General features: G+C 41.4%; 4 protein-coding genes across 7 annotated transcripts in view; 3 read left to right on the top strand and 1 right to left on the bottom strand.

Moving 5' to 3' along the window:
- Positions 1–24,856, bottom strand: part of LOC306972511 (phosphatase and actin regulator 1-like) — an 85,264-nt gene that overhangs the window by 29,736 nt on the left and 30,672 nt on the right. The window contains exon 1 of one of the 3 annotated variants that reach the window (XM_079569167.1): positions 938–1,553. The exons of 1 other annotated variant lie outside the window; for it this stretch is intronic. In XM_079569167.1, coding sequence (XP_079425293.1) covers positions 938–1,220 — 283 coding nt within the window. In that variant the 5' untranslated portion in view covers positions 1,221–1,553. Of the gene's footprint in view, positions 1–937; positions 1,554–24,856 lie in introns of those variants that run through there. One more of the 3 variants, XM_079569166.1, reaches the window with a different exon arrangement.
- Positions 7,197–24,002, top strand: LOC306972488 (uncharacterized protein). 2 transcript variants are annotated; one of them, XM_079569132.1, is made up of 10 exons: positions 7,197–7,599; positions 8,460–8,810; positions 8,912–9,028; positions 9,714–10,490; positions 11,020–11,273; positions 22,513–22,617; positions 22,686–22,781; positions 22,850–22,960; positions 23,054–23,171; positions 23,260–24,002. In XM_079569132.1, exons 1-10 carry the CDS (start codon positions 7,218–7,220, stop codon positions 23,940–23,942), a joined length of 2,994 nt encoding a protein of 997 aa, XP_079425258.1. In that variant the 5' UTR covers positions 7,197–7,217; the 3' UTR covers positions 23,943–24,002. The 2 variants fall into 2 exon arrangements, with proteins under 2 accessions (XP_079425258.1, XP_079425257.1); XM_079569131.1 differs by lacking the exons at positions 22,513–22,617; positions 22,686–22,781; positions 22,850–22,960; positions 23,054–23,171; positions 23,260–24,002 and adding exons at positions 11,413–11,514; positions 11,590–11,685; positions 11,756–11,866; positions 11,946–12,039; positions 12,136–14,121.
- On the top strand, positions 14,450–16,094 carry LOC306972436 (uncharacterized protein). The gene is made up of 2 exons (XM_079569034.1): positions 14,450–15,073; positions 15,781–16,094. The coding sequence occupies exons 1-2, from the start codon at positions 14,722–14,724 to the stop codon at positions 16,050–16,052; spliced, it is 624 nt and encodes a 207-aa protein (XP_079425160.1). The 5' UTR covers positions 14,450–14,721; the 3' UTR covers positions 16,053–16,094.
- On the top strand, positions 16,696–19,250 carry LOC306972790 (uncharacterized protein; the record flags this gene model as incomplete). Its single annotated transcript, XM_079569496.1, has 2 exons — positions 16,696–16,828; positions 17,411–19,250. Coding segments are annotated over 2 exons (1,815 nt in total), but the record flags the coding sequence as incomplete, so codon positions are not given.

The following is a 24,856-nucleotide window of genomic DNA, read 5'->3' as shown; positions in this document are numbered from 1 at the left end:
ACCGGCTCCTCATTGCATCACACCATTACCGGGACTCTGTGTGGTAATCTACTGGGTGCCTTTTTTTGCATGACAGTATTACATTCACTCTAATGGTGTTTGCCAACACAGAGCTATCACAGCACAGACCAGTCACCTCCCCAGGGCATGGGGAATACATGCTAAACAATGTGACAGTAATGCAGAGAAAATCAGTCCCAGCACGCTCCATTACTTGGACGCTCCAGTGCCTCAAAGGCAACTTTCTTACTGCTCCTGCCATCACACCAGTCTATTAATAGAGCTGCATCCAATACTGTTTGAAGCCAATAGAGTCAAGTCACTTTATTAAAATGGTAGTGTCTGCATTTAACACTGGGACATTATGAAGACATATTCAACACATCTCAAAATATATATATATATATCAAATTCATAATTATTTGCTCAGGCTGTGGGTGTATCAGAATATACCCATATTACATCAGCTGATCTGAAAAGCAGAGAAACTATTTCACAGAGAAATGTAACATGCAATAAGTTTGGTTCTAATTAAAAGGACACTGTTTGCATACTAAGATGGCTGAGTGATGATGTAATGACAAGAAACTGAAAGGCTCTCAAACAACAGTGAGTGCCAACATGATCCAGAAGGCATCAGCATGACTACATCTGCACACAGACCAGGCACATACGGACCAATGCATTTTAAAGGAGAGACAACAGGTCGCTCCGGAAAGAAGTTCTGATCCAGTTCAGAACTGATCCCACAGCAGCCGCACTGTACCACAAACTGACCCACTTCAGCCTACAGCCAAGCATCACACGGACGCACAGAGGAACAAAGTAGGCCTACATCACAGAAGAACCTGCTCAATACAGCAACAAGGCCATATTATGAGCGCAGGGGAGGCAGTACCGCAGGGCTACAGTGGTCCTCGCTCTCTCTCAGACTCACCGTCTTGTGTGTCGTTCCCTCGGCTGCAGTTGCTGCATATGTGCTTGATCTCTTTGCCGATGGTACAGTGGATGGTGAACGGCATGTTGTTGTTGTGGTGGTGCGGAGGCTTGTCGTGCCCTTTCTTGTTGCTCAGAGACATGATTTTGACCAAGCTGAACGCCTTTTTCTTAGGTCTCTCCACGGCCACGGGCGTGTTTTCACGGCACCCCGTGGCAAACCAAGTCCCGTGCATGATGGTGGGCGCAGGATCCACCGTGGGGTAATTGGCGGTCTTGTACATCGCGACGAGAAGAGGAGAAAGACACACACAAAAAAAAAAAAAACGATGCGAAGCGCGCAGATACAACAGCAGCGCGGATTACAATTGTAGAGCCATCAGTCCAGTCCTACCTGACCAGAGCGCAGCGTCAGGATTCCTCTGGATTGTCGTATACCCTCCTCTACCTGAGATGTGCTGCCTACCAAACATACGCAGTGCAAAGAGAGAGAGAGAGAGGGAGAGAGAGAAATCACCCAATCCCAAATCCAACTGAGCTAATAATACAAACACAAGCTGAGTAGTGAATGGCAATGACTACCTCTCCCTCCCAGAGCTGTGGACTGCAGTCAGTTGTGGCTAATCCATGATTAGCGGAACAGAGCAGTGCGCGCCGCGGATTGGCTGCTCACTGCGCTTCTTTAATAGGCCAGTGAGGGTTTGAGGGGGGAGAAAGAAGGAAAAAGTTGTTCTTGATTAGCCTGGATTCACCAAGAACTTCCTTATAAAGGTTCTGGTTAAATTAGCGACTGACTATACCAAATGAATTGTGCCGTTTTGGTCGTCGCTTTAGTGGGTGGACTAGAACCAAAGTGAAAACGATTGAGATGAGTTTGCCTTGTATGATCTGCAGTAGAAACGCATGACATATACATGCAACAGAGCTGTCAAATGTTGGGACAGAGCAAGAGCCCAAATAGAAAAGTAGGAGACATACATCACCACTTATTGATGAGCTGTAAAATGATGCATTGGGACAATTATATATATATCTTGCATAGCCCTATAGCCTGGACCAGGGGCGGACTGGGACTGAAAAACAGCCCTGGACTCTGACCAGCCTGGCCCAAATTAGCGTAAATGTGCACTTACCACCCGCCTTACCGGAGCGAATTTTCTCCAGTTCGGCTTCACCCAAATCTAAAAGCTTCTCGACTGGAGAGCAACAGTGTAACACCACCATTTGAAAGCTGAGACCTACAAAAGTGATTGTAACTTTTTGTCAAGTCGCCGCATTTTTTGTCATATTTTTGTTGCTTTTTTCGTTGCTTTGTTGTCGTGTTTTTGTTGACTTTTCATCACGTTTTTTGTCACTTTTTTGTTGCTTTTCTGGCACATTTTTGTTTTCTTTTCATCCTCTTTTTTGCCGCTATTTTGATGCTTTTCTTTTTAGCTTTTATATTTGGGTAAAGCTCGGTTAAGGCTGGACCGGTGGCCCTAGAGCCAGTGGCCCTTATGTGCTCTTCCAGAATGGACACATGGCCAGTCCGCCCCTGGCCTGGACATACAATGGGAAGAAAAGTAAGTGCTGTGCGCCGTTTGGAATTTCTCACGTTTCTGCCTAAATTGTTCACTAAATGTGGTCTGATTTTCATCACAGTCATAAGATTGAGTAAACAGTGTCGGCTTAAACTAAAACAATCAAACATTTTTGACGTTGTGTGTTCCTCCCAAACTATTTAACTTTGGGTCCATCAGTCCACTGTATATTTTGCCGGTAGTGCTGTGGAGCATCCAAGTGCATCCAAAGTTGAATAGTTTGGGAGGAACACACAACGTCGTGCGGAGGAAAAATGGAACCGCACATCAACAACAAAACCCTATCCTCACTGTGAAGTCTGGTGCAGGGAGAATCATGGTCTGGGGTTGTTTTGTTGCCTCAGGGCATGGAATAAGTAAGTGAACCCCTGATCCTTCTTTTGTAGCAATAACTGCTTTCCTGTATTTGCAGATTAGACGCTCACGACGATCAGGATGAATCTTGGACAAAACTACTGCAGTTCAGTGAGATTCAGGCGGTGCACTTACTTATTCCATGTTGTCTAGTGAATGTTTACATGTTAGGGCCAATAAAAATATGATCAAATGTAAATGTTTGGGTGGTATTAGTTTAAACAGACACAGTTTAATCATTCTTATGATTTTGATGAAGATCAGACCACATATAGTGACCAATTTAAGCAGAAATGTGAGAAATTCCAAACGGTACTTACTTTTTCTTCCCACTGTACATGCTATACAGTCAGATGTTGCAGTTTCCCTGAAAGTGTTCTTTGAAATGAGGAAACATTTTGATTACAAGAGAAAGAAAATGCAAAAGTAAATAAAGAAGAAAAGAAAAAAGTAAGTCATGGCAGCTCTTGTAAAAGATTATACAGGATTAAAAACTAAATGATGAAAAATAAGGGGGCTTCATTTTGTTGTTCTAATCAAGGCTGTGAAATTGGCCTATGGAGTACTTTTAGCCAACCCCTAGTTCTATACCAAAACATGCCAAAATATTTGATTAAATAATTTACCAATACTATTTCCCAACCAGGGGGAGAGGAAACATGGAGGTGCATGGGCACTGACAGGGTATACGGAATATTTTTTATAACTTTATTTATTTTTAAACTAAAATACAAAACTTGGGAAACAAAAACGGTTCAGAACTACCTTGTGTTTCCTAATTTGATGAGGAAAAAGACTTCAAGGAAGTGCTATTTTTACATGAAGGAGCGATCTTTTGAGGACATGTCAGAGGGATAATAAGAGGAAAGGCTTAAGCTCTCCCTGAGGTAGATTTAGCTTTTGTGAGGATGACTGGCACGTGTACGTTTGCGGTGTGTATGTTTTGGCACTAAGAGGCTTTCAGACACTTTAGAAATGAGTCTGTTTCTGCTTCAAAAACAAATTCTACATCTGGCTTCCCGCAAGTCCACGCTGTCTAATCTGGAGTGCTCTTTGCCAAGGCATGGTCTTGATCTCTATAATAGTGATTTGCATGTGAAGAAGTGGTTTCTTTGTCCTATGAGATTACTTACGAGACCCATACTATTAAGAGTCAAGAGGGGGTCGTTTGTCTTCTGAAAGATTAGAGCAAAGTTACGCAACCTCAGTGTCATTCAGGCTAAAATTAATGAAGTATAGCTTCAGGATTATTTCATACTGAATGAAAGAGCCTATTTGTACTAGTCCATAAATAATAACTAGAACTTATTTTTCACTTTTAGGAGTCTAATGGAAAGCAGATGCATTTTTAGTGACAAAACCGTTATCTAAAAGGTACTTTCACCACCTAAATTGATTTTAGATAACTTGATGAAGACTTTATTGATCTCCAAGGGGAAATTTTCATTCAGCTTACTTGACCAAAAAGAGGATAAAAACTATGAGTTATGATGAAAGAATAAAGTCACAATTTATGAAAATATATACAGGTATATAAAACTACCTCCATAAGAGTAGAATGCAAAATCGATAGGGACATATTAGTCTCTGATACTATAAGCATTAAGCACGTAGTGTTTACTATTATGGAATGTGTGCAAAGTGCAGTTTTTTCAAGTATACAGATGTAGTTGGATGATGACCAACATTAATGCTTTCCTCAGTGGAGCAGCAGGTAAGTTGCAGGTGATGTGACGTAATATCAGGTCCCAATTTGACACCTCGGCATGGTTGAACTTCTGCTCCAATTGAATAATTAGCGTGTAAAGCAATGTTAAAGAAAGGTCAGCTGACTACCTCAATAACATGAATGACCAGGTTATTACATTCTTTTTTCCTGATGGAAGTCGGCAGTGGGCGGACCCATCATCAATACAAGATCCATGGTGAATGAGGACCATAATCACGGCTGTCTTTGAGTAAAATAAAAAATACTTTGATAAATCTCAAGTTAATGCACTCGAATACATTGAAATGAAATGGCTAAATCCTGAAATATTTGAGTTATTGAATCCAAGATGAATGCAAAGATTTTGTAAGACTTGCGGAAACTATTTACTATTTCCCCCCATCTTTCACCTGATAGCCTACTCCAAAGTATGACAGACCTACATGACAAATACTGTAAGACTGCAGCCTCATGCCAGCCTGATCCACCTTTGTGTGGAGACTGTGTTGTTGTTGTTTATGAAGCGTTGACTGGATGTGTATGGTGTTTGTGTGTAGACTACTAAGCTACATTAAAATTACATTGTACATATTATAAACACTATAGTTTAAAACCGTGTTTTCTATGCTATTATTTCGATACAGGATACTGGACCACCTGTTTTTTTGTTTGTTTTTTACAATGGGCAGAAAGTCATTGTTGATGGTCCGTATTTTAGGAGGATGACTCAAAGATGCGCTCACTCACTATGCTCTGGTTGTAAGATGGATTTGATATGCCTGTAGTTGTAAACATGTTTTTCCCCCTTGTCTATTTTCCCTTCTGGACATAAACTGGTTTCCATGGAAGTAGAGCAAGGTTATGCAAAACAATCTTACAACTTCCGACCAAGGCGGCCTGTCACTACAAATCTGCTCTTCCCTCGCTCCCTGAGTATCTCCATCTGTCATTTTCTCTGCATTTTGAGGTGTCTGGCTCCAACTCGGCACAAAGTGAAAAGACTTTACAAGGATGGAAACAGCTTCCATACTGCTGCAGGCAAGCCCGAATCCTTATGCAATATAATTCAAAATGAAGGAATGCTTCTATTTTTATGCAAGTGGTGTCTCGACATTCAGTGGATAATTCTGGCAGGCCAGGAAAAAAAAAAAAAACATTTAATTTTGATCAAAACACTAGGTTGGCAAAAACAACAAAAACAACAGCTTTCTGCAATTTCCTTAAGTGATAACACAGCCATTAGTTTAATTAGTTTAATCTGTTTTCCGTAGGCCTGTGTGCATTATTTTAGGTAACAGAACCTGAAATGCCAAAGCAGATGCCTGTAAGGAGAGAGGAGGAAGAGACGGTGCACACAACTCAAACGGTTTGGAAGTAGAAGTGGTGTAGACTAGATTAATGCCGCCATCTAGTGGTGGATACAGACACACGTTTTCCATTTCTCCCATGGTGACCATTCTCAGTTTATTTTGGAAACAGGGGAGAGGCTTTATAACATATATATATATAAAATATATATTATGAATTTATTACATAATATTTTTTATTTTATTTTATTTATGCTTTTTCCCTCTAGTCTGGACTGATTTCAAGAATGTAGTGCGTTACATTTCTCAGAGGCATAATGCAATAACACCACGGATACAGTAGGTGTCAGCATACGCCTTGCATTGGCCAGCAGCCCGCCGCAAACAACTAAATAAAGAAGAAGAAGAAGACAGCAGCACAAGTGACGTCACTAGCTAGCGACTCAAAAATGTTTGCCTTCCAAGGTTCCAACTGCGGCCACTGTGGAAGAAAGTTTTAATGCAAAAACGCACCGCCTCTGCAAGATCGCCTCTGTCAAGCACAAGACAAACGCAGAGCTGCAGTCCAGCCTTTGCTTCGTGACAGACGAGTGTGTCTGGAGAGAGTTGGATGGACCAATAACGACGTCCAGTGCAGCACCGCAGCAGTGTTCTCCCAGACAGCAGGTATGAAGCAAACAACAACAACAACAACACATAAACATGCTAAGTGGATAGTCAGAGGTGTGTTTGAGTAGCCACAAATATTTACTCAAACAAAAGTAACGTTACTTGGAAGTAAATTCACTCAAGTTGTAAAAAGTGGTGACCCCGATAATGACCAAAAAACAGTAAATAAGTAGGCTGTTAGTAGCAGGCTCGGATGTATAGGGGTGCAATTGCAACCCTCAGTTTTAATGGCACAATATATTCTAATGGGAAGAATCTCTATTATCACCCTTTTGAAGAAGGTGTTTCAAAATCCAGAACAACCAGGACAGGGTGCTAAAAAGTAGAAACTGCTACTTGAGTATCGGTTAACATTATCGATACCAATACCACACTATTATCAATCGTGTGTGTTTGATCTTTTTGACCGATTCTGAGTACCAATTAATAATATAAGCTTGTTCACATTATATGTATTTGAAATTTACAAAAAGCTCTGTTAGACCAAATTACATTTAAGATAAGGAATGCAGAGAAAAACTGTTATTTGGCAAATGGTAAACCAAATGCTACAAAACTGAATGTGTATTGCATTTTAATTGCTTGGGCATTTGAAATTTGCAAAATGTGACTGACTTGTAAACTCTATTTGCTGACAGCAAACACAGACAATAAACTACTAAGATGGCATCTTCAAGCAAGTCTGGTCACTACTGGACTGAGGAGGAGACAGAGTTCATGCTTGCTAAGCTCCAAGAATGCGACATCACCAAGTGCATGGACGGCCGAAAGAAGCGGAACGGCTACCTCTTCCAGCGTGTGTCCACTGCTCTCGCCCAAGCCGGCTACAATAGGACTGCAGAGCAAATCCGTGTACGGTGGAAGAACTTGAAGTCTTTGTATTTTACCATCCACAACAGGCAGAGCGGACAGGACCGAAACTCTTGCCCACACTTTCACATACTCGATGACCTACTTGCCGAGCATTCTGCGGCCCAAGCAGGGGAGCATAGTGTGGACGTGTTGCAAGGAACAGCAGCGTCAAATGTGGTGTCAACAGAAGCAGGTGAGATAACACACATGCTATCTACGATTTTTAATCTGTGACTCGGGTATAGGTGTGTTGATGTGGAGGCTCTCTGTAACCCTGTAAAGTAACAAAACTTTGTTTTGTGCCTTTTTAGTGGTTATTGAGCTCTATGTTGTGTTGGGCTATATCTATAGAAAACACTTATATTTTCAGAAACTTTCTCTGTAAACATGGAGCCAACTCAGTAAATGTGTGTTTCCAAATGGATTGGCAATCTGTGGATCTGTGAATACGCTGCAATACATCTACCAGGCCTGTGTGAGGCGCTGTGGCAATACCAAAGAAGATGGCACAAGACTGTGGATGGTGCATTTGCTGTAAACTTTCTGAATTATAAACAAAACTCCACTGATAAATATTAAACTTCTCAATGTATTTACGATATACGGAAGAGACGAGGAGGTGAATTTATGCTTCAGACTCAGAGTTCACGGGACTTAAGCAGAAATACTGTCAGTGAACAGACTTTTACTGTTAGGCCAAAAACACCGACTGGAACTCAGCAGTGTTTTTCTCTGTGCCACCTATGGACGGAAGGATTGTGTGGGAAACACTGCGCTTTCTGGTTGGGAGCCCCTTTAGGTTGACAAAAACATCAATCAATCAATCAATCAATCAATCAATCAATCGTTTTATTGTCAATGTCATTGAAGTAATGAAATTTCGTTTGAGCATTGAAAAGTGCATAAGTGGTGCAGATTCTAGTTATGAATATAAAATGCAAGTGGTGCTTTACTTTGAGCTAAAATTGGCAGGTTTGCCCTTGGTCTTTTTACAATGAAGAAAATGTTAAAGTTGTAAAATGTGACTGACCCGTAAACTCTTTTTATTGACAGAAAACACAGATGATTTCACAACTGAGGTGGCATCTTCACGTAAGTCTGGTCACTACTGGACTGAGGAGGAGACAGAGTTCATGCTTGCAAAGCTCCAAGAATGCGACATCATCATGTGCATGGACGGCCGTAAGACGCGGAACGGCTACCTCTTCCAGCGTGTGTCCAGTGCTCTCGCCGAAGCCGGCTACGATAGGACTGCAGAGCAAATCCGTGTACGGTGGAAGAACTTGAAGTCTTTGTATTTTACCGTCCAGAACAGGCAGAGCGGACAGGACCGAAAATCTTGCCCGCACTTTCACATACTCGATGACCTACTTGGCGAGCGGCCCACGGCCCAAGCAGGGGACGGTGAGATATTTGTTCACATTAATCTATTTTAGATCTGTTATTCAGGTATTGGTCTGTTTACGTCTTGAGTCTGGAGGATGATGTTTGTCATGTTTTTGTAGAACCCATTGTAGATACACCGCATCTGTCCAGTCTTAAGAGCGAAGATGAGACAGAATCAAATCTAAGCCACTGGAGTGTTCTCCACCCGAGTGAGACGAACACACTAAATCCTCTCTGTAAGTAACAATACTTGAGTTGTGTGCTTTTCCATGGTCATTGAGCTCTGTTATCTTAATTTCTAAAAGTTGTCTTTTTTGAGAATTTGCTACTTGAAGAAGCACTAAGTAACTTTACCTTACTCAATCCTTTTCGTAGTCCCTCTGGGGGTAATACAAGTGTGATGATTGGGGGGTCGTTCATCTCCCCCTGGTGTCTCTGGCCAGAAAACCACACCTGCTACTTTCCCTGAACCGGGTCAGAGGCGCAATACACACTAACAGAATCACAAAGAAGCTATCAGACTAATGGGCAAAGCTAACTAGCACCACTTTAGCAGTGTTTACAGTGAAGTTTGAGTGAAAAAATAATAATATCTCCATTGTGCAACATGCTACAACTCCAGTAGTGGGGCTTATGGCTTCTGGGGCATGAGTTACTTAATTCTGCTTTAAAGTTAAATTAAAGACCAAACCAACTTTTCTTCTGCTGATAAACTGTATATTTGATGTTTTCAGAGTATTGTCTGCCGTTCCCACTTAATTGTTTTTGTCATTTTAGTGTAAACTAATGTATTTTGTATATTAATGTAAACTAAAAGCAACAAAGCTGAATGAGTTTTACATTTAAAGGAACAGGCCACCATTTGGGTGGCATTTGAAAATTGTAAAAGGTGACTGACCTGTAAACTTTATTTGCTGACAGCGAACACAGACTATTTTACTCCTGAAGATGCCCTATTTTCAAGCAAGTCTGGTCACTACTGGACTGAGGAGGAGACAGAGTTCATGCTTGCAAAGCTCCAAGAATGTGACATCACCAAGTGCATGGACGGCCGGAAGAAGCGGAACGGCTACCTCTTCAAGCGTGTGTCCACTGCTCTAGCCGAAGCCGGTTACAATAGGACTGCAGAGCAAATCCGTGTGCGGTGGAAGAACTTGAAGTCTTTGTATTTTACCGTCCAGAACAGGCATAGTGGACAGGACCGAAAATCTTGCCCGCACTTTCACAAACTCGATGACCTACTTGGCGAGCGTCCCACGGCCCAAGCAGGGGAGCATAGTGTGGATGTGTTGCAAGGAGCAGCGGACGATTTTATAACTGAAATGGCATCTTCAAGCAAGTCTGGTCACTTCTGGACTGAGGAGGAGACAGAGTTCATGCTTACTAAGCTCCAAGAATGCGACATCACCAAGTGTATGGACGGCCGAAAGAAGCGGAACGGCTACCTCTTCCAGCGTGTGTCCAGTGCTCTAGCCGAAGCCGGCTACAATAGGACTGCAGAGCAAATCCGCATGCGGTGGAAACACTTGAAGTCTTTGTATTTTACCGTCCAGAGACACAACAGGCAGAGCGGACAGGACCGAAAATCTTGCTCGCACTTTCACATACTCAATGACCTACTTGGAGAGCGTCTCATGGCCCAAGAAGGGGAACATAGTGTGGATGTGTTCCTAGGAACAGCAGCGTCATCAGCAGCAGGTGAGCTAACATGAATTTTAACAACAGCGTCATCAATTGATTAACTGCAGCTGAATTAAAGTGATAGTCTGGAAGTCATCATATATTACATACTTTATAAAATGTGCAAAATCGATCACTTGGTCTTGCATTTTGATGTAAAGTCCCATCTTCCCAGATCTCGGCAACTAATCGGGGCCGAGTGTCCTCCCGCGTTGACCAATGAGACGAGCTTTTCCTGTGAACCAGCCTGTCTGGTCCATTCAGGAGGGAGGGAGGGGGAGGGAGCTTGATCGTTTACTTTTGGAAATTCTATTTCCTCCTCTCCTCACTTTGCAAACTTACAGACTGTCACTTTAACAATGTTTTGGTCCAAAAGATTTCGAATGACTAGAATGACATGATTGTTGGCAGATTTAAGGACATTTAAAACAATTTAAAACACAATTTGAGGATATTTGCACTGATCATTAGAGAGATTTTAATGAGTGAAGTTGCTCTTAAACCCTCATTAGTTCCACCTTGTGTTTCCCCCTTCCTTGACACGCAGCAGCTGGAGTTGCGAAGAAAAAGGTGTCACTTAAATGTCACTCTGGCCGTAAGGATGTGCTGCCCCTGTCCTCCCTCCGCCTGCTCGTCTCTCCTCTGCAGCTGATGTCCGCGGCTCTGTGGGGGGTCGTGCAGCACAGAGCGGTGATGCACTACGGGCTGCTGGAGGACTTCATCACCGCTGTGCTGGACATCATCCCCGAGTTACTCACCCACTCAGAGAGGAACCAGCTAGTCCTCGGATTACGAGCGAAGGTTGTCTGTCTTTTGTAAATTGTCCATTAATAGAAACTTTCATACCTTTTTAATTCTCTTTTTTTCCTCACTTGCTATCTTATATTTTTTATTTCAATTTACCATACATACTATTGTTGACATCACTTGTTTTTTACAGATCATTTTGGAGATGTGTCAAAGTGATGATTTACGCACTAGACAGAATATTGAGCCTCATTTGAAGAGAATAGACGAGCTTATCAACGAGGAAGATGATGAGGTTTGTTAGTTGTTTATTTTTCATCTTGGGTGAATTTGTGATACCAATAAATTGTTTGTTTTGTATGTGATTAAGACATCCAGTTCAACAATGAAGTCATCACTAAAAAGGTTTTCAGAAGTGGTGAACACGCTGTTGGAGGATCCACATGAGAGGGACATTTTTTACAAGGTTGGTCACTGTGTTAATGGTGTGTCTGTTATGTTCAAACAACTCTTCATGACTATTCTATGACCTCTAGAAAAGCCCTCCCTCCGTATTTGGCTTCAACTTTGATTCAGCACTTTGTAGTGTTGTCAAAAAGTTTATGGTGAATTTGGAAAAAGGTCTTCCTGTCCCAAGTCTTGACCAAGTGAGTGATTTACTATCATGTTTGGGCCAAATAATGTACAAATAAGTAACCCAATGTATTACCACAATTTCTGGTCAAGACTTCTCTGTGGCTTGGCCTGTCTCCTCCCGTCCTGAAGGAGTGTGGAGACATTCTGAATCGACCAGAACCTCTCAGTAAACTCATCCAACACCGTAAGCATGGATATACATATTTAATAGGTCAAAATATTTGGTATATTGTTTGTTGGTCCTTATAATAAATCGTGACAATATTTTTCATGTTGCCAGTGTACGATGATGACTCCTTTTTCTCAAGCGTCAGTCAAAAAAGATCGGACAAAATGGAAAGTAAAACTTCACAAAAATGTAAGCGCTCAGCTCCAGAGGCAGAAGTGACAGAGGATGATCTACCATCAGTTGATGTGGCATTTGTTTATCAGAGACAGTCAGGTAGTGGAAAAACCTTCAGTTGCCTGGTCTGTGGCCAGGGTTTTGGCTCCCTTTTTGAACTGAAAAGGCACAGTATCTCAGGATGCTCTGCAAAAACTGTTAAAGAGAAGACCAGTAAGGAGAATGAGCCTTTGTTAAAAGAATCTGAAGACAGTCCTCCAGGCGATAAAAGCGGAGAAGCTGAGAGTGAATCTCCAGAAGCAGTTCAGCAGACCTGGAGTTCAGACACCTCTGAAGGACAGATCTGTAAAAGGAGCAGTAGAAAAAAGACCTGCTCTGTATGTGGGGAGGTTTTTACTTCTTCAACTGATTTGACAAGTCACATGAGAGCCCACACTGAAGACAGTTCTCAGAATTCTGGTCAATGTGGCGAAGAATTGTCACACCAGGAAAATGGATGCAATATGAGGAGAAAACATTCAAAGGATGTTGACTACAGACAAGAAATGATTGGAGAACCGAAGGAGTGTTCAGTAATTCTTGAACATATTCCTGATGACAGGGCAATCTCGTCGAAAGAAAGGACCATGTTTTCATGTGAACAATGTGGGCAAAGTTTTCTACGGGAGAATTTTGAAAAACACAAAGAAAAGTGTTCCCAAGAAAATCAACGAAAGAAAAGGCCAAGGATCACAAGCCTTCCCAACTTGATTGCAATCAAAGCTTGTCATGTTGGACAATCAGCAAGTGTCAATAGAAATAAAAAAAACCCTAATGAGACAGATTCAGAATCCCAACTAAACCAGAAATCTACAGAATCACAAGATGGCTCCATGAACAAACAGAGGACAATGAAGTGCACACTGTGTGACGAGACCTTCTCTAACCTTGTGCTCATGAGAACACACTATTATGACTTGCATAAAATCAGAGAGTCCTTCCAATGTCCTGTTTGTAAGAGAGTCTTTGTGAGATTATCTGACCTTGTGAAACATCATCAGGGCAAACTGCTCTTTCAGTGTGACACATGTAAGCGGTGTTTTGTATCATTCTTTCAACTGAACAATCACAGAAAAATCTACAATGATGCCTGTGACAAAAGCTTCACAGGAGCTGCACATTTGAAAAAGCATAAAAATTCAGACAAAACTAAGGAGAGACCAGTTTGTTCTTATTGTGGCAAGAACTTTTGCAACAAGTCCGCCCTTCAAATACATATGAACAGGCATACAGGTGGCTTCTCCTGTCCAATTTGTGCCAAAGTGTTTTTTCAAAAGACAGCCCTTCAGAGGCACATGGACAGGCACAATGGGCAAGAGCCATACCTGTGTGAGCTCTGTGGCAAAGGATGGGCCACAAAAGCATATCTGAAGATTCACATGGTCACACACTCAGAAGAGCGTCCTTTTACATGTGACCAGTGTGGTATGGCCTTTAAGAGAGAAGGTCCACTGAAAGACCACATCATAAGCAAACACACAGAGCACAGACCATTCAAGTGTAATGTCTGCAGTAAAGCTTTCAAGGTAAAGTGTATTCTCAGGGAACACATGAAGAGACATGCAGGAGTCCGTCCGTTCGTTTGTCCAAGGTGTGGCAAGAGTTATCAGAAAAGGTATGAGCTAAAGATTCATAAAGAAAAATTTTGTCTCTAACTTCAAGTGGATTAAGCGCTTATAGTGTTTCCACCACAGAGGAAGGTCCCAGGTTTGACTTTCCAGACAAAATGGGGACTTTCTAGACTTTCTTGTGTCTACCTGTAGATTTCCTCTTGTGCTTTGAAGAAATTGTCCAAAATTGTTTGCTCAAAAGTTGCTTGTTGTGTCCCATTTGCTTTTGAATATCAAATTTCCCTCATTTGTCTCTGTATGACATGCACAGATTCTTTTTATATTTCATATTTATGTATTTGTTGCATTAAAAAACAGAAGTAATTGACTTGCCACTGCCTGTATAAACCTGATCATGTAATGATTTGCTTAGTATTTCTTAATTTTCTATACAACTTGATTCATGTTGGATGTTTGCCATAATACGTATGACATGTCATTCTCTCACAAACAGCAGGCCAGGGTAAGTTGAGCCACAGGGTGTATTTGTGGTTTTCAGATGTTGATAAAAATCCTTTATAGATATTCTCAGGAATTGATTTGTAAAATATAACATGAGTCTGTATCAGTCCAAGTTTTATATTCACAGATTCCAAATCTAAATAAAGACAATTTCACCAAGTCACAACTCTTTAAATTATTTGCCATAAATTGTTAGCCTTTGTATTTATGGCATGGTTTCATCCCATGGATCTATTAGTTTTATCCTCAGAGAGCAAGAGAAGTATCTGATTGGGCAGATCAATGACGTCACTAGTAAGCGACTATGTTTTGCCTTGAAATCATACTAGAAATCCGCAACACGGCATGGGTGAACCGCGGCCACTGTTGTTGAACAGTAAAAGTTTTGTGCAAAACGTACTACCCATACAAGATGGCTGCAGTGAACAACTGGTCAAACGCAGAAGTGCAGTCCCTCCTCTGCCTGGCGACAGACGAGTGCGTCCGGACTGAGTTGGATGCTGTTCGGAACGAGAAGGCGTACCAGACCCTGTCCCTAAAGATGGCTCTGCACGGGTTTGAGCGCAGTTCACGGCAGTGCCGAGGGAAGCTGAAGAAGCTGAAACACAATTATTTTCGGATAAAAAAATATAATACCCAGAACAGTACGAACCAAATCACTTGTAAGTGGTACAGCCAGTTAGATGCAATTTTCGGACAGCGACCCACAAAGACGTCCAGTGCAACACCAACACCGCAGCCGGTTCTCCCCGATAGGACCAGAGGTAATCATTGCGCGAAGTAGTCAGAAGTGGGTTGAGTCGCCAAAAATATTTACTCAAGTAGACTTAGTGTAACGTCACTTTTTACTCTAGTACACGAAGAAAATGGTAAGGTTCCCCAGGAAGAGAAGAGGTAAATGTCTGTTTCAGTACTGACAGCTTTGGGAAACGCTCAAACGTGCAATTGCAAAACAGCTCAAGAGTTTATTGGAACTGGAGGCTTTTTTACCAAGAAGAATGGGCCGCTTTACCATCAGAAAAAATAAAGAACCTCATCCACAACTACCACAACAGACTCCAATCTGTCATTGACGCTATAAGGGCATTAGGCACAGCATTGAGAACTGGGGTATGAAAACTTTTGATCAGGGTCATTTTGGTACTTTTTTCATCATGATTTAAACTCGGTTCTTTCACCATAGATGACTTCACACAACAACTAACTATGAGTGAAAAAGCACTACCATATTATGTTTCAATGCTTTTTAGTATTGTTTTTAGCAGTCCTCTTAATATTAGTCATAGTCCAGGCCTATTCAATATGTGGCCCGCGGGCCATATCCGTCTGTCCAGCTTTTAAATCTGGCCCGTGCCTCATTTTTTCATTAACAAATATATATTGCTAATATATACACTGCTTTGCATGATCATAACATAACGTTCTAAAGCCCTCATTAGTTCCACCTTGTGTTCCCCTTCTTGACACGCAGCAGCTGGAGTTGCGAAGAAAAAGGTGTCACTTAAATGTCACTCTGGCCGTAAGGATGTGCTGCCCCTGTCCTCCCTCCGCCTGCTCGTCTCTCCTCTGCAGCTGATGTCCGCGGCTCTGTGGGGGGTCGTGCAGCACAGAGCGGTGATGCACTACGGGCTGCTGGAGGACTTCATCACCGCTGTGCTGGACATCATCCCCGAGTTACTCACCCACTCAGAGAGGAACCAGCTAGTCCTCGGATTACGGGCGAAGGTTGTCTGTCTTTTATAAATTGTCCATTAATAGAAACTTTCATACCTTTTTAATTCTCTTTTTTTCCTCCTTTGCTATATTATATTTTATATTTCAATTTACCATACATAGTATTGTTGACATCACATTGTTTTTTACAGATCATTTTGGAGATGTGTCAAAGTGATGATTTACGCACTAGACAGAACATTGAGCCTCATTTGAAGAGAATAGACGAGCTTATCAACGAGGAAGATGATGAGGTTTGTTACTTGTTTATTTTTCATGTTGGGTGAATTTGTGATACCAATAAATTGTTTGTTTTGTACGTGATTAAGACATCCAGTTCAACAATGAAGTCATCACTAAAAAGGTTTTCAGAAGTGGTGAACACGCTGTTGGAGGATCCACATGAGAGGGACATTTTTTACAAGGTTGGTCACTGTGTTAATGGTGTGTCTGTTATGTTCAAACAACTCTTCATGACTATTCTATGACCTCTAGAAAACCTTTCCCTCTGTGTTTGGCTTCAACTTTGATTCAGCACTTTGTACTGTTGTCAAAAAGTTTATGGTGAATTTGGAAAAGGGTCTTCCGGTCCCAAGTCTTGACCAAGTGAGTGATTTACCATCATGTTTGGGCCAAATAATGTACAAATAAGTAACCCAATGTATTGCCACAATTTCTGGTCAAGACTTCTCTGTGGCTTGGCCTGTCTCCTCCCGTCCTGAAGGAGTGTGGAGACATTCTGAATCGACCAGAACCTCTCAGTAAACTCATCCAACACCATAAGCATGGATATACATCTTTACCAGGTAATATTATTTAATATTAGGGCTGGGACAAGATATCATTTTGCAATAAATCGCAATACGCCTTTGTTCATGCGTGTGTCATATTGGAAGCCATGTATCGCAATACTATTGATACTCAACATAGTTCAAGAAAAAAAATTATACACATTTTATTTATACTTGTCATAGCCAGATTTGGAGCTGATTGGTTTAAACAAAAGAGACACATTTTTAAAATGCCTCTGCCATTTATTATTTAAAATGAACGTAGACATATCTATTGTACAAACCTCAGGTCAAACATTAAGAAATGCTTTCCTCCAGTTTCATGTTACACAACTATCACAACTTAAAACTCCAAAACTAGGTTCTGTTCCTGCTTTAAAAAAAAACAGTCTCATGATGATTATTGAGATTGACCAAAGTAGGGGTTGTGATTTCAATTAATTGTCCTGGCCAAGCAATACATATTGTATTCTATTTAGCCCTCTGTATCGAGATAAGTATTGTATTGTATTGCAACAAAAGTGATTCATCCCATCTCTATTAAATATATTGTTTGGTGTTCCCTTTAACTAATTTTGATATTTTTCATGTTGCCAGTGTACAGTGATGACTCCATTTTCTCAAGCTTCTGTCAAATAAGTACGGGCAAAATGGAATGTAAAGCTTCACAAAAATGCAATGGCTCAGCTCCAGAGGACCATGTGGGAGAGGAAAATGTCGGTGAAGTGATGGAAGATGTGACTCTTCCTTTGGATGACAATGTTACAGATCCACAGGGTTGTAACACCAGTGTGGCATTTGTTTATAAGAGACAGCTGGGTAGTGGAAAAACCTTCAGTTGCCTTGACTGTGACCAGGGTTTTGGCTCCCTTTTTGAAATTAAAAGACACAGTAGCTCTGGGTGCTCTGGAACAACTGTTAGAGAGGAGACCAGTACTTGTGGTTGGAGAAAGGAGAATGAGCCTTTCTTAAAAGAATCTGAAGCCAATGTAGAATGCGGTCTTCCAAGCAACAAAAGCAGAGAAGCGGAGAGTGAATCTGCAGAAGCACTGCAGCAGTCCTGGAGTTCAGGCTCTGAAGAACAAATGTGTAAAAGAAGCAGCAGAAAAATGACCTGCTCTGTATGTGGAGAGACCTTTACCTCCTCAACTGATTTGACAAGTCACATGAGAGCCCACACTGCGAACAGTTCTCACGTTTGTGGTCAATGTGATGAAGAATTTGACAATTATGACAAATATATGCTACACCGTGAAAAGAAATGCAAGATGATTGAAGAACCTTCAGTTGATGTTGATTACAGTCAAGACATCTCTGATGGACAGAAGGCAATGAACAGCTTTGACTCGATATTGATTACGACTTGTAATATAAATTCATCGATTGGTGTCTACAAAAACAATGAGACCCATTCAGAACACCATTTCAATCAAAATTCAAAAGCATCTATGAAGTGCACACTGTGTGACAAGACCTTCTCTAAACTTATCATCATGAGAAGGCACTATCATTACACACATAATATGAAACATCATTTCCCATGTCCTACCTGTAAGAGAACATTTGTGAGGTTATATGACCTCGTGAAACATAATGAAAACAGGTTGCTCTTTCAGTGTAACACATGCAAGTGGTGTTACACGAGTGAATCGGAGCTGAGTAATCACAAAAAGCTGTTCAATGATACTTGTGCCTTATTTTACACCTGTGAGGTTTGTGGGAAAAGTTTCAATGATGCTGGTCATTTAAAACTGCATAAGGCTGTACACTTAACTGAGGAGGAGAGACCAGTTTGTTCTTATTGTGACAAGACATTTAGTTCAAAGATGACCCTTCAAGTGCATATGAACAAGCACACGGGGGGCTTCTCCTGCTCAATTTGTGCCAAGGTGTTTGATCGAAAGATTCTCCTTCGAAGGCACATGGACAGACACAATGGACAGGAGCCATATCTGTGTGAGATCTGTGGCAAAGGATGGCCAACCGAAAGATATCTGAAAGTTCACATGATCAAACACTCAGACGAGCGGCCCTACACATGTGACCAGTGTGGTATGACTTTCAAGTCAGAGTCTACTCTGAAATCGCACTACAGAAGAAAGCACACAAATGTCCGCCCATTCAAGTGTAGCGTGTGTAATAAGGATTTTGTATTTCGTAGAGAGCTTAAACTACACATGATGAAGCACACTGGTGTCCGTCCATTTGTTTGTTCAAGATGTGGCAAAGGTTTCAGACGGAGGGATCATTTGAAGACACATCAAAAGACATGTTTCTAACTCAGTTTCATATTGTTGTAAATGGGCTATGATGATGTGTTGAGCTTTTTACTATAAAGTGGCCTTTTGTACATGTGAAATTGTCATGGAATGTGGCAGTGTATGGGTCAAAGAGCTAAATTATTAGCACTTTATTTGTTTCCCCCTTTGGCATCACATTCTAGATCTCATGAAAATAATACTTTACTTTTGAACATATATCCGTCTGGTCTCTTTAATTTCTAAATCAGTCAAATGTTTTAATTATTGCTTGATGTGCCATTTACAATGAAATGTAGCTTACAGTTGAAATTCCCGTTACCTGAAAGCCTTTTTTTTTTTTTAAGTTGGCAACAACATAAAACACTGCTCATTGGCATAATGAAAATGTGTTCATTTTCTTTTCAAATTATTCCCTAATAAGCCTAAATATGTATTTCCATTGGATAGTTGTGGTTTACGATTGTCCATAGCTGTTATGTCGAAACGGTGGAGCATGTGCTTATGATGTGTAGAAAATTTAATAGAGAAAGGGATTTAATTAGAAGGAAAATAGAGGGCTGTGGGGAAAGTTTTGTCTGTAGAGATATGTTAGCTAAGACTTCAGGGCATACCATTAAAAATTAATTATTTGTTTGAATTTTTAAAGCACAGTGGACTTATTGACAGAATATGAATTTATTTTATCATTATTTTTTTGTGTATTTTCTTTTCCTGTAGCTTGTAGGCTGCAGTATTTTTAAGGATGTAAGTCACACTGATGATCAGACACAATCTGGCTGGAGGGTGGCGGTAATGCGCTAGGAGAGTTCGCATCCGCCGTTAAGCAGTCAAAGAAGAAGAAGAAGAAGAAGCCCACAGCCAATCGCATCAATCGTACCCGATGACGTATGTAGAGCGACAGCAATCCGGCGAGGAGAGAAGAAGCGAATGAGACGAATGTTGTTTTCATAATGGTGCCCAACGATTACTGCCGTTTGTGCAAGTTAAACATGAGGGAAGATGGACGCTCCACATACGGACACTCCACAGACATGTTTTTGACGAAAAAGGCGACGAGCATATCAGAGAGGTTAGCGCTGTTAGGTTTGATTGTCGCACAAGAGCCGGAGGAATCAAACAGATGTTGCTCGCGTTGCTCCTCGATAATAAGCAGGCTCGAAAAAGACCTGCCTACGTTCAGACAATGGGAGGAGGAATTCCGAGAGAGCAGCGCATCCAAAAGGCAACACGAGCCCACGCCGTCAAAGACTCCGACGGCTTCGATAAAGACCTGCCCAAACCTGCCGAGTCCAAGTGCCAGCTCCATCGGACAGACAACAACAACAACCCAGGTATCAAGTCTAATGTCTGCTGCTCAATCGCTCCAGCTTCTTAAATTACATGCATGCTAACTGAATGATATAACAGCGCATTTTAATCTCACAGTAAGCAACCCTGCAGCTCTTATTTGTGTTGCCTTGATCTGCCAATAACTTGTCATTAGAATCCAAACAAGTGAATATCAAAATGGTAAATGGTCTCAACTTATATTAGCTACTTTTGGGCTGCTATGATTTCTGTGTTGTTTTGACCCCTTTTTATATTGTATGTAATTTCTGCTTTTACTGTGTTGTGAAGCACTTTGTGGCCTTTGCCTGTGAAAGGTGCTATATAAATAAAGATTACTTACTTATATAGCGCTTTTCCACCTACATTAGGCACTCAAAGCGCTTTACAGCAAGGATCCACTCACCCATTCACACAGACACTGGGGGCAATGTGGGTGAAAGTGAAGTGTGCACTTTCAAGAGGTGGGATTTGAACCCCCGACCTTTCGATCATGAGACGACCCGCTCTACCATCTGCGCCACTGTTGCCCCGTATTGCTCCCATATCAAACTATTTTTGTTTAACATACGTAACCCGATGGCAACCATTTCCAAAAAGACAAAAGCACTTCTATGCTAAAGCTATTGTGCATGCTGAAACTAACTGTGTATACTTAATTCCAGGTTACCATCAAATATCCATCACAAACACTGACGAGGGTGTGCGATCCCGAGGAAGATCCTATAATTAAATACATTGTTCTGAAGAGATGGAAAGAGGCTGCCAGTCATGCACTGAAACATCAACACCTGCAAGAGGAACTCAAAGATGGAGTCATTAAGCTAATACGCAAAGAATGTGAGGTACTGTGCTCTCGCAAGAACGACTTCATTCTGTGGAAGTCTAAACCGGCAGACCTCAAGTCGTTCTCGTTGAAGAGTTTAAGAGATGACCTCCATCGGCTTGCTCCCTTTTTACTCTCAATTTTCAACTGCATCAGCAACGATAACAACTTAGCAGCCTCCACTGCTGCAGCCATTGCAATAAGAGGCAGACAACCCCGCCTGGCAGCACTATCTTATTGGATCAACTCCATTCTCCAATGCGGCGGAGCCAAAAAGTCTGTCTTCAATCGACTGAGCCAGTTATCCCTCACCACATCCCATAAGAGAGCAGTTAAGAAACAACACGAGTTTGCACAATTTAAAGGTGGCTTGAGAGCTACAGATAAAAAAGCAACCCAAAGCCTGGAGGACCTTCGTATATCAGGTGAGGGAGAAATGTACCCCACATGTTGCAGTTATTCTTTGTTTGATTATTAGTTTATAAGTATGTGTGTTAGAGACTGTCAAAATGTGTCTGTCAAAATGTGTCTGATAGGCTTTGTTTTCTGTTATGTAAATCTGGATTAAAGGCACAAAGTAAGGACAGACTGTAAAAAATAACACTCGATACGGTAGGTGGCAGCATACGCCTTAGTTTGACTCACAATCCGTCACTTAGCTGAAAAAAGAAGAAGAAGAGGGAAAATGGCGTACAGGTCACACTCGCTGCAGCGATTGGTCTTGTTTCGTGTTTAAAACTGGCTTATGTTGAATTCTTAAGTAAAACAAAATGACAGATTCTACTTTACCCGATCACGGTGAGTCCTATTGATTGCCTTGCTTTCCATGGTTAACTGTTTTGAACGGGTTCAGTGGAACTATTTCACCCTTGTCATGTTTTAGAATCTATCATAACATATAAGTGCATTGTTATCATCTGTTATCATCTGTTTGGCAGAAATGCTGCCCCTGTCCTCCCTCCGCCTGCTCGTCTCTCCTCTGCAGCTGATGTCCGCGGCTCTGTGGGGAGTCGTGGATCACAGAGCGGTGATGCACTACGGGCTGCTGGAGGACTTCATCACTGCTGTGCTGGACATCTTCCCCGAGTTGCTCACCCACTCAGAGAGGAACCAGCTAGTCCTCGGATTACGGGCACAGGTGGGTCAATATGGGCCAGGTACGCTGTATGCCGCTATGTAAAATTATTGGACAAAATTATAGGCCTGGCTGGTACATCTAATAAGTAATGAATACAAACGGTTCTTGGACCACATAAAGACCAAATCAATTATTTTTATCTCAACAGGTGGTGTTAGAGATGTGCCGTAGTGATGACTTGTGCTATCGACAGAATATTGAGCCTCATTTGACCAGGATAGACGATCTTATCAAGGAGCAAGATGAGGAAGAGGTTGTTTGTCTAATGTTAACATTTATGTGAATTGTGCGGCACTGACTGTTATTTCCATCATGATCAAGGCGTCCAGTTCAAAGTTGAAAGCCTCAGTGGATTATGTTTCAAAAGTGATTAACACACTGTTGGATGATCCATATGAGAGGGACATGTTTTACAAGGTCAGTCACGTTAATGATGTTTCTGCTGTAAGGTTCAAACTCTTCAACGCTGTTTCTATCACCTCCAGGAAACCTTTCCCTCTGTGTTTGGCTTCAACTTCGACTCGGCTCTGGGTGCTCTTGCAAGAAGGTTTCTGATGAATTTGGAAAAGCTTCTGCCTGTCCCAAGTCTTGACCAAGTGAGTCGTTTACAATTGTGGTTTGGACCAGTTTATTATTGTTCAAATACGTGATCAAGTACATAATTAATCTCTTCATCTGTGCTCTGCAAGACGTCTCTGTGGCTCGGTCTGTCTTCTCCTGTCTTGACCGAGTGTGGGGCTGTTTTAAAATCTGAAACTCTCAGTGAACTCATCCGGCACCATAAACAAGACTATGATTTTTCACAAGGTAAAATTTATGTTATGTTATGAAAAATCATTTAGTTTTCTATTTAGATTTGGATTTATGATGATGTTCATGTTTTGCATTTTACCAGGACCCTTTGTAAATGACTTTATTATTTCAAGTCTCTCTAGTCAACAAAACAGTGATAAAGAGACGGAAAGAAGGATGAGTTTTTTAAATGGCTCATACCAAGAGGAAGATGATGATCCATTTGTGGAGGAAGTGACGGAGGATGATGTACCGTCGATTGAAGTGACTTTGGATGAGAGTGATACTGATTCACAAGATTGTGACAGCAATGTTACTAATGTTAATCAGACGCACCCTGGGAGTAGTGATACCTTCACGTGCTTTTTCTGTGGCAAGAATTTTAGCTCAAAGCACTGCCTCGAAGTGCATATGAAAAGACACACAGGTGGCTTTTCCTGTCCAATTTGTCCCAAGGTGTTTTTTAAAAACACAGATTTAAAGAGACACATGAGCAAGCACGACGGTGTACCTCATCCATATTTGTGTGAGATCTGCGGCAAAGACTGGCCCACTCCAGCGTTTCTTAAACGCCACATGATTGAACACTCACAGAAGTGGCCCTTTAAATGTGACCAGTGTGGTAGGACTTGGAAAAGAGAGAGCGCTCTGAAATCACACTACAGAAGGATGCACACAAATGTCAGACCATTCAAATGTAGTGCCTGTAGTAAAGCCTTTGCATTCAATACGCAGCTTAAACGACACATGATGAACCACGCAGATGTCTGGCCGCTTGTTTGTTGAAGATGTCGCAAAGGTATTAGATGATGCCCCCGTGGGCATCATATTCGAGATGTTGTGAAAATAAAACGTTTCTTTTGAACCTATATTCACCTGGTCACTTTCATCTCTAAATCTGTCAAATAATTAAACCTATTGCTTGATGAGATGCCAATGTTATAATTAAATGTATCATACAGTTGAAACTACGGACGCCCTAAAAGGTCATAGAACAAGATGAAAATTAAAAATTTCTAATGTGCTCTAAAGATATTTGCCGCGGCGCACGAGGACGGATTTCCCCCCCCCTTTTTTTTCTCTCTATTTTTGATCCCAGGACTGGGCTGAATGAACGTCTTGCCGTCCCTCCTCTTTCTGTGATTGGTCCCCAAATCCATGCGAAGATTTCGGCCCTGGGGCCCAGACTGCTGTGAAGTTCGAAATGATTCGAGCGCACACGCAGTCTGGCGTTAGCCAGGCTGGGGAGATACGGCTAGAGGCAAAATCTCTCTGACCAAGTCTTCGAAATGAGTAGTAAACCTGTTGATCACAATGCCATGCCTGAGCAACAACGCTGAAGTTGGCCGCTAGGTGGAGCTCTTGCACAGTGCACCACGTGTTGCGTATACATTTAATACTGCTATCAGATGAGATCTACTTAAACGCATTTACTGCTGCAGCTTGTCAGACTAAAAAGAAGCATAATTTAACCGCACATCAGTAAATACAAAAAATAAACAATAATAATAATAGTAATAATATATCGGTTTTATTATTATTATTATTATTATTATTATTATTATTATTATTATTATTATTATTATTAATAATAATAATAGTACATAAAGGTCTGTTGTGGGAGGGAGGGCTTTGTTGTCTTTTTATGTGAATCTGGGTTAAAGGCATAAAGTAACACTCGATACGGTAGGTGGCAGCAT

This window comes from Gobius niger (genome assembly GCF_951799975.1).
Source record: "Gobius niger genome assembly, chromosome: 13".
In the NCBI taxonomy this organism is placed as follows: Eukaryota; Metazoa; Chordata; class Actinopteri; order Gobiiformes; family Gobiidae; genus Gobius; species Gobius niger.
The sequence above is the reverse complement of the archived record's forward strand: the minus strand, read 5'-3'. Positions and strand labels throughout refer to the sequence as shown.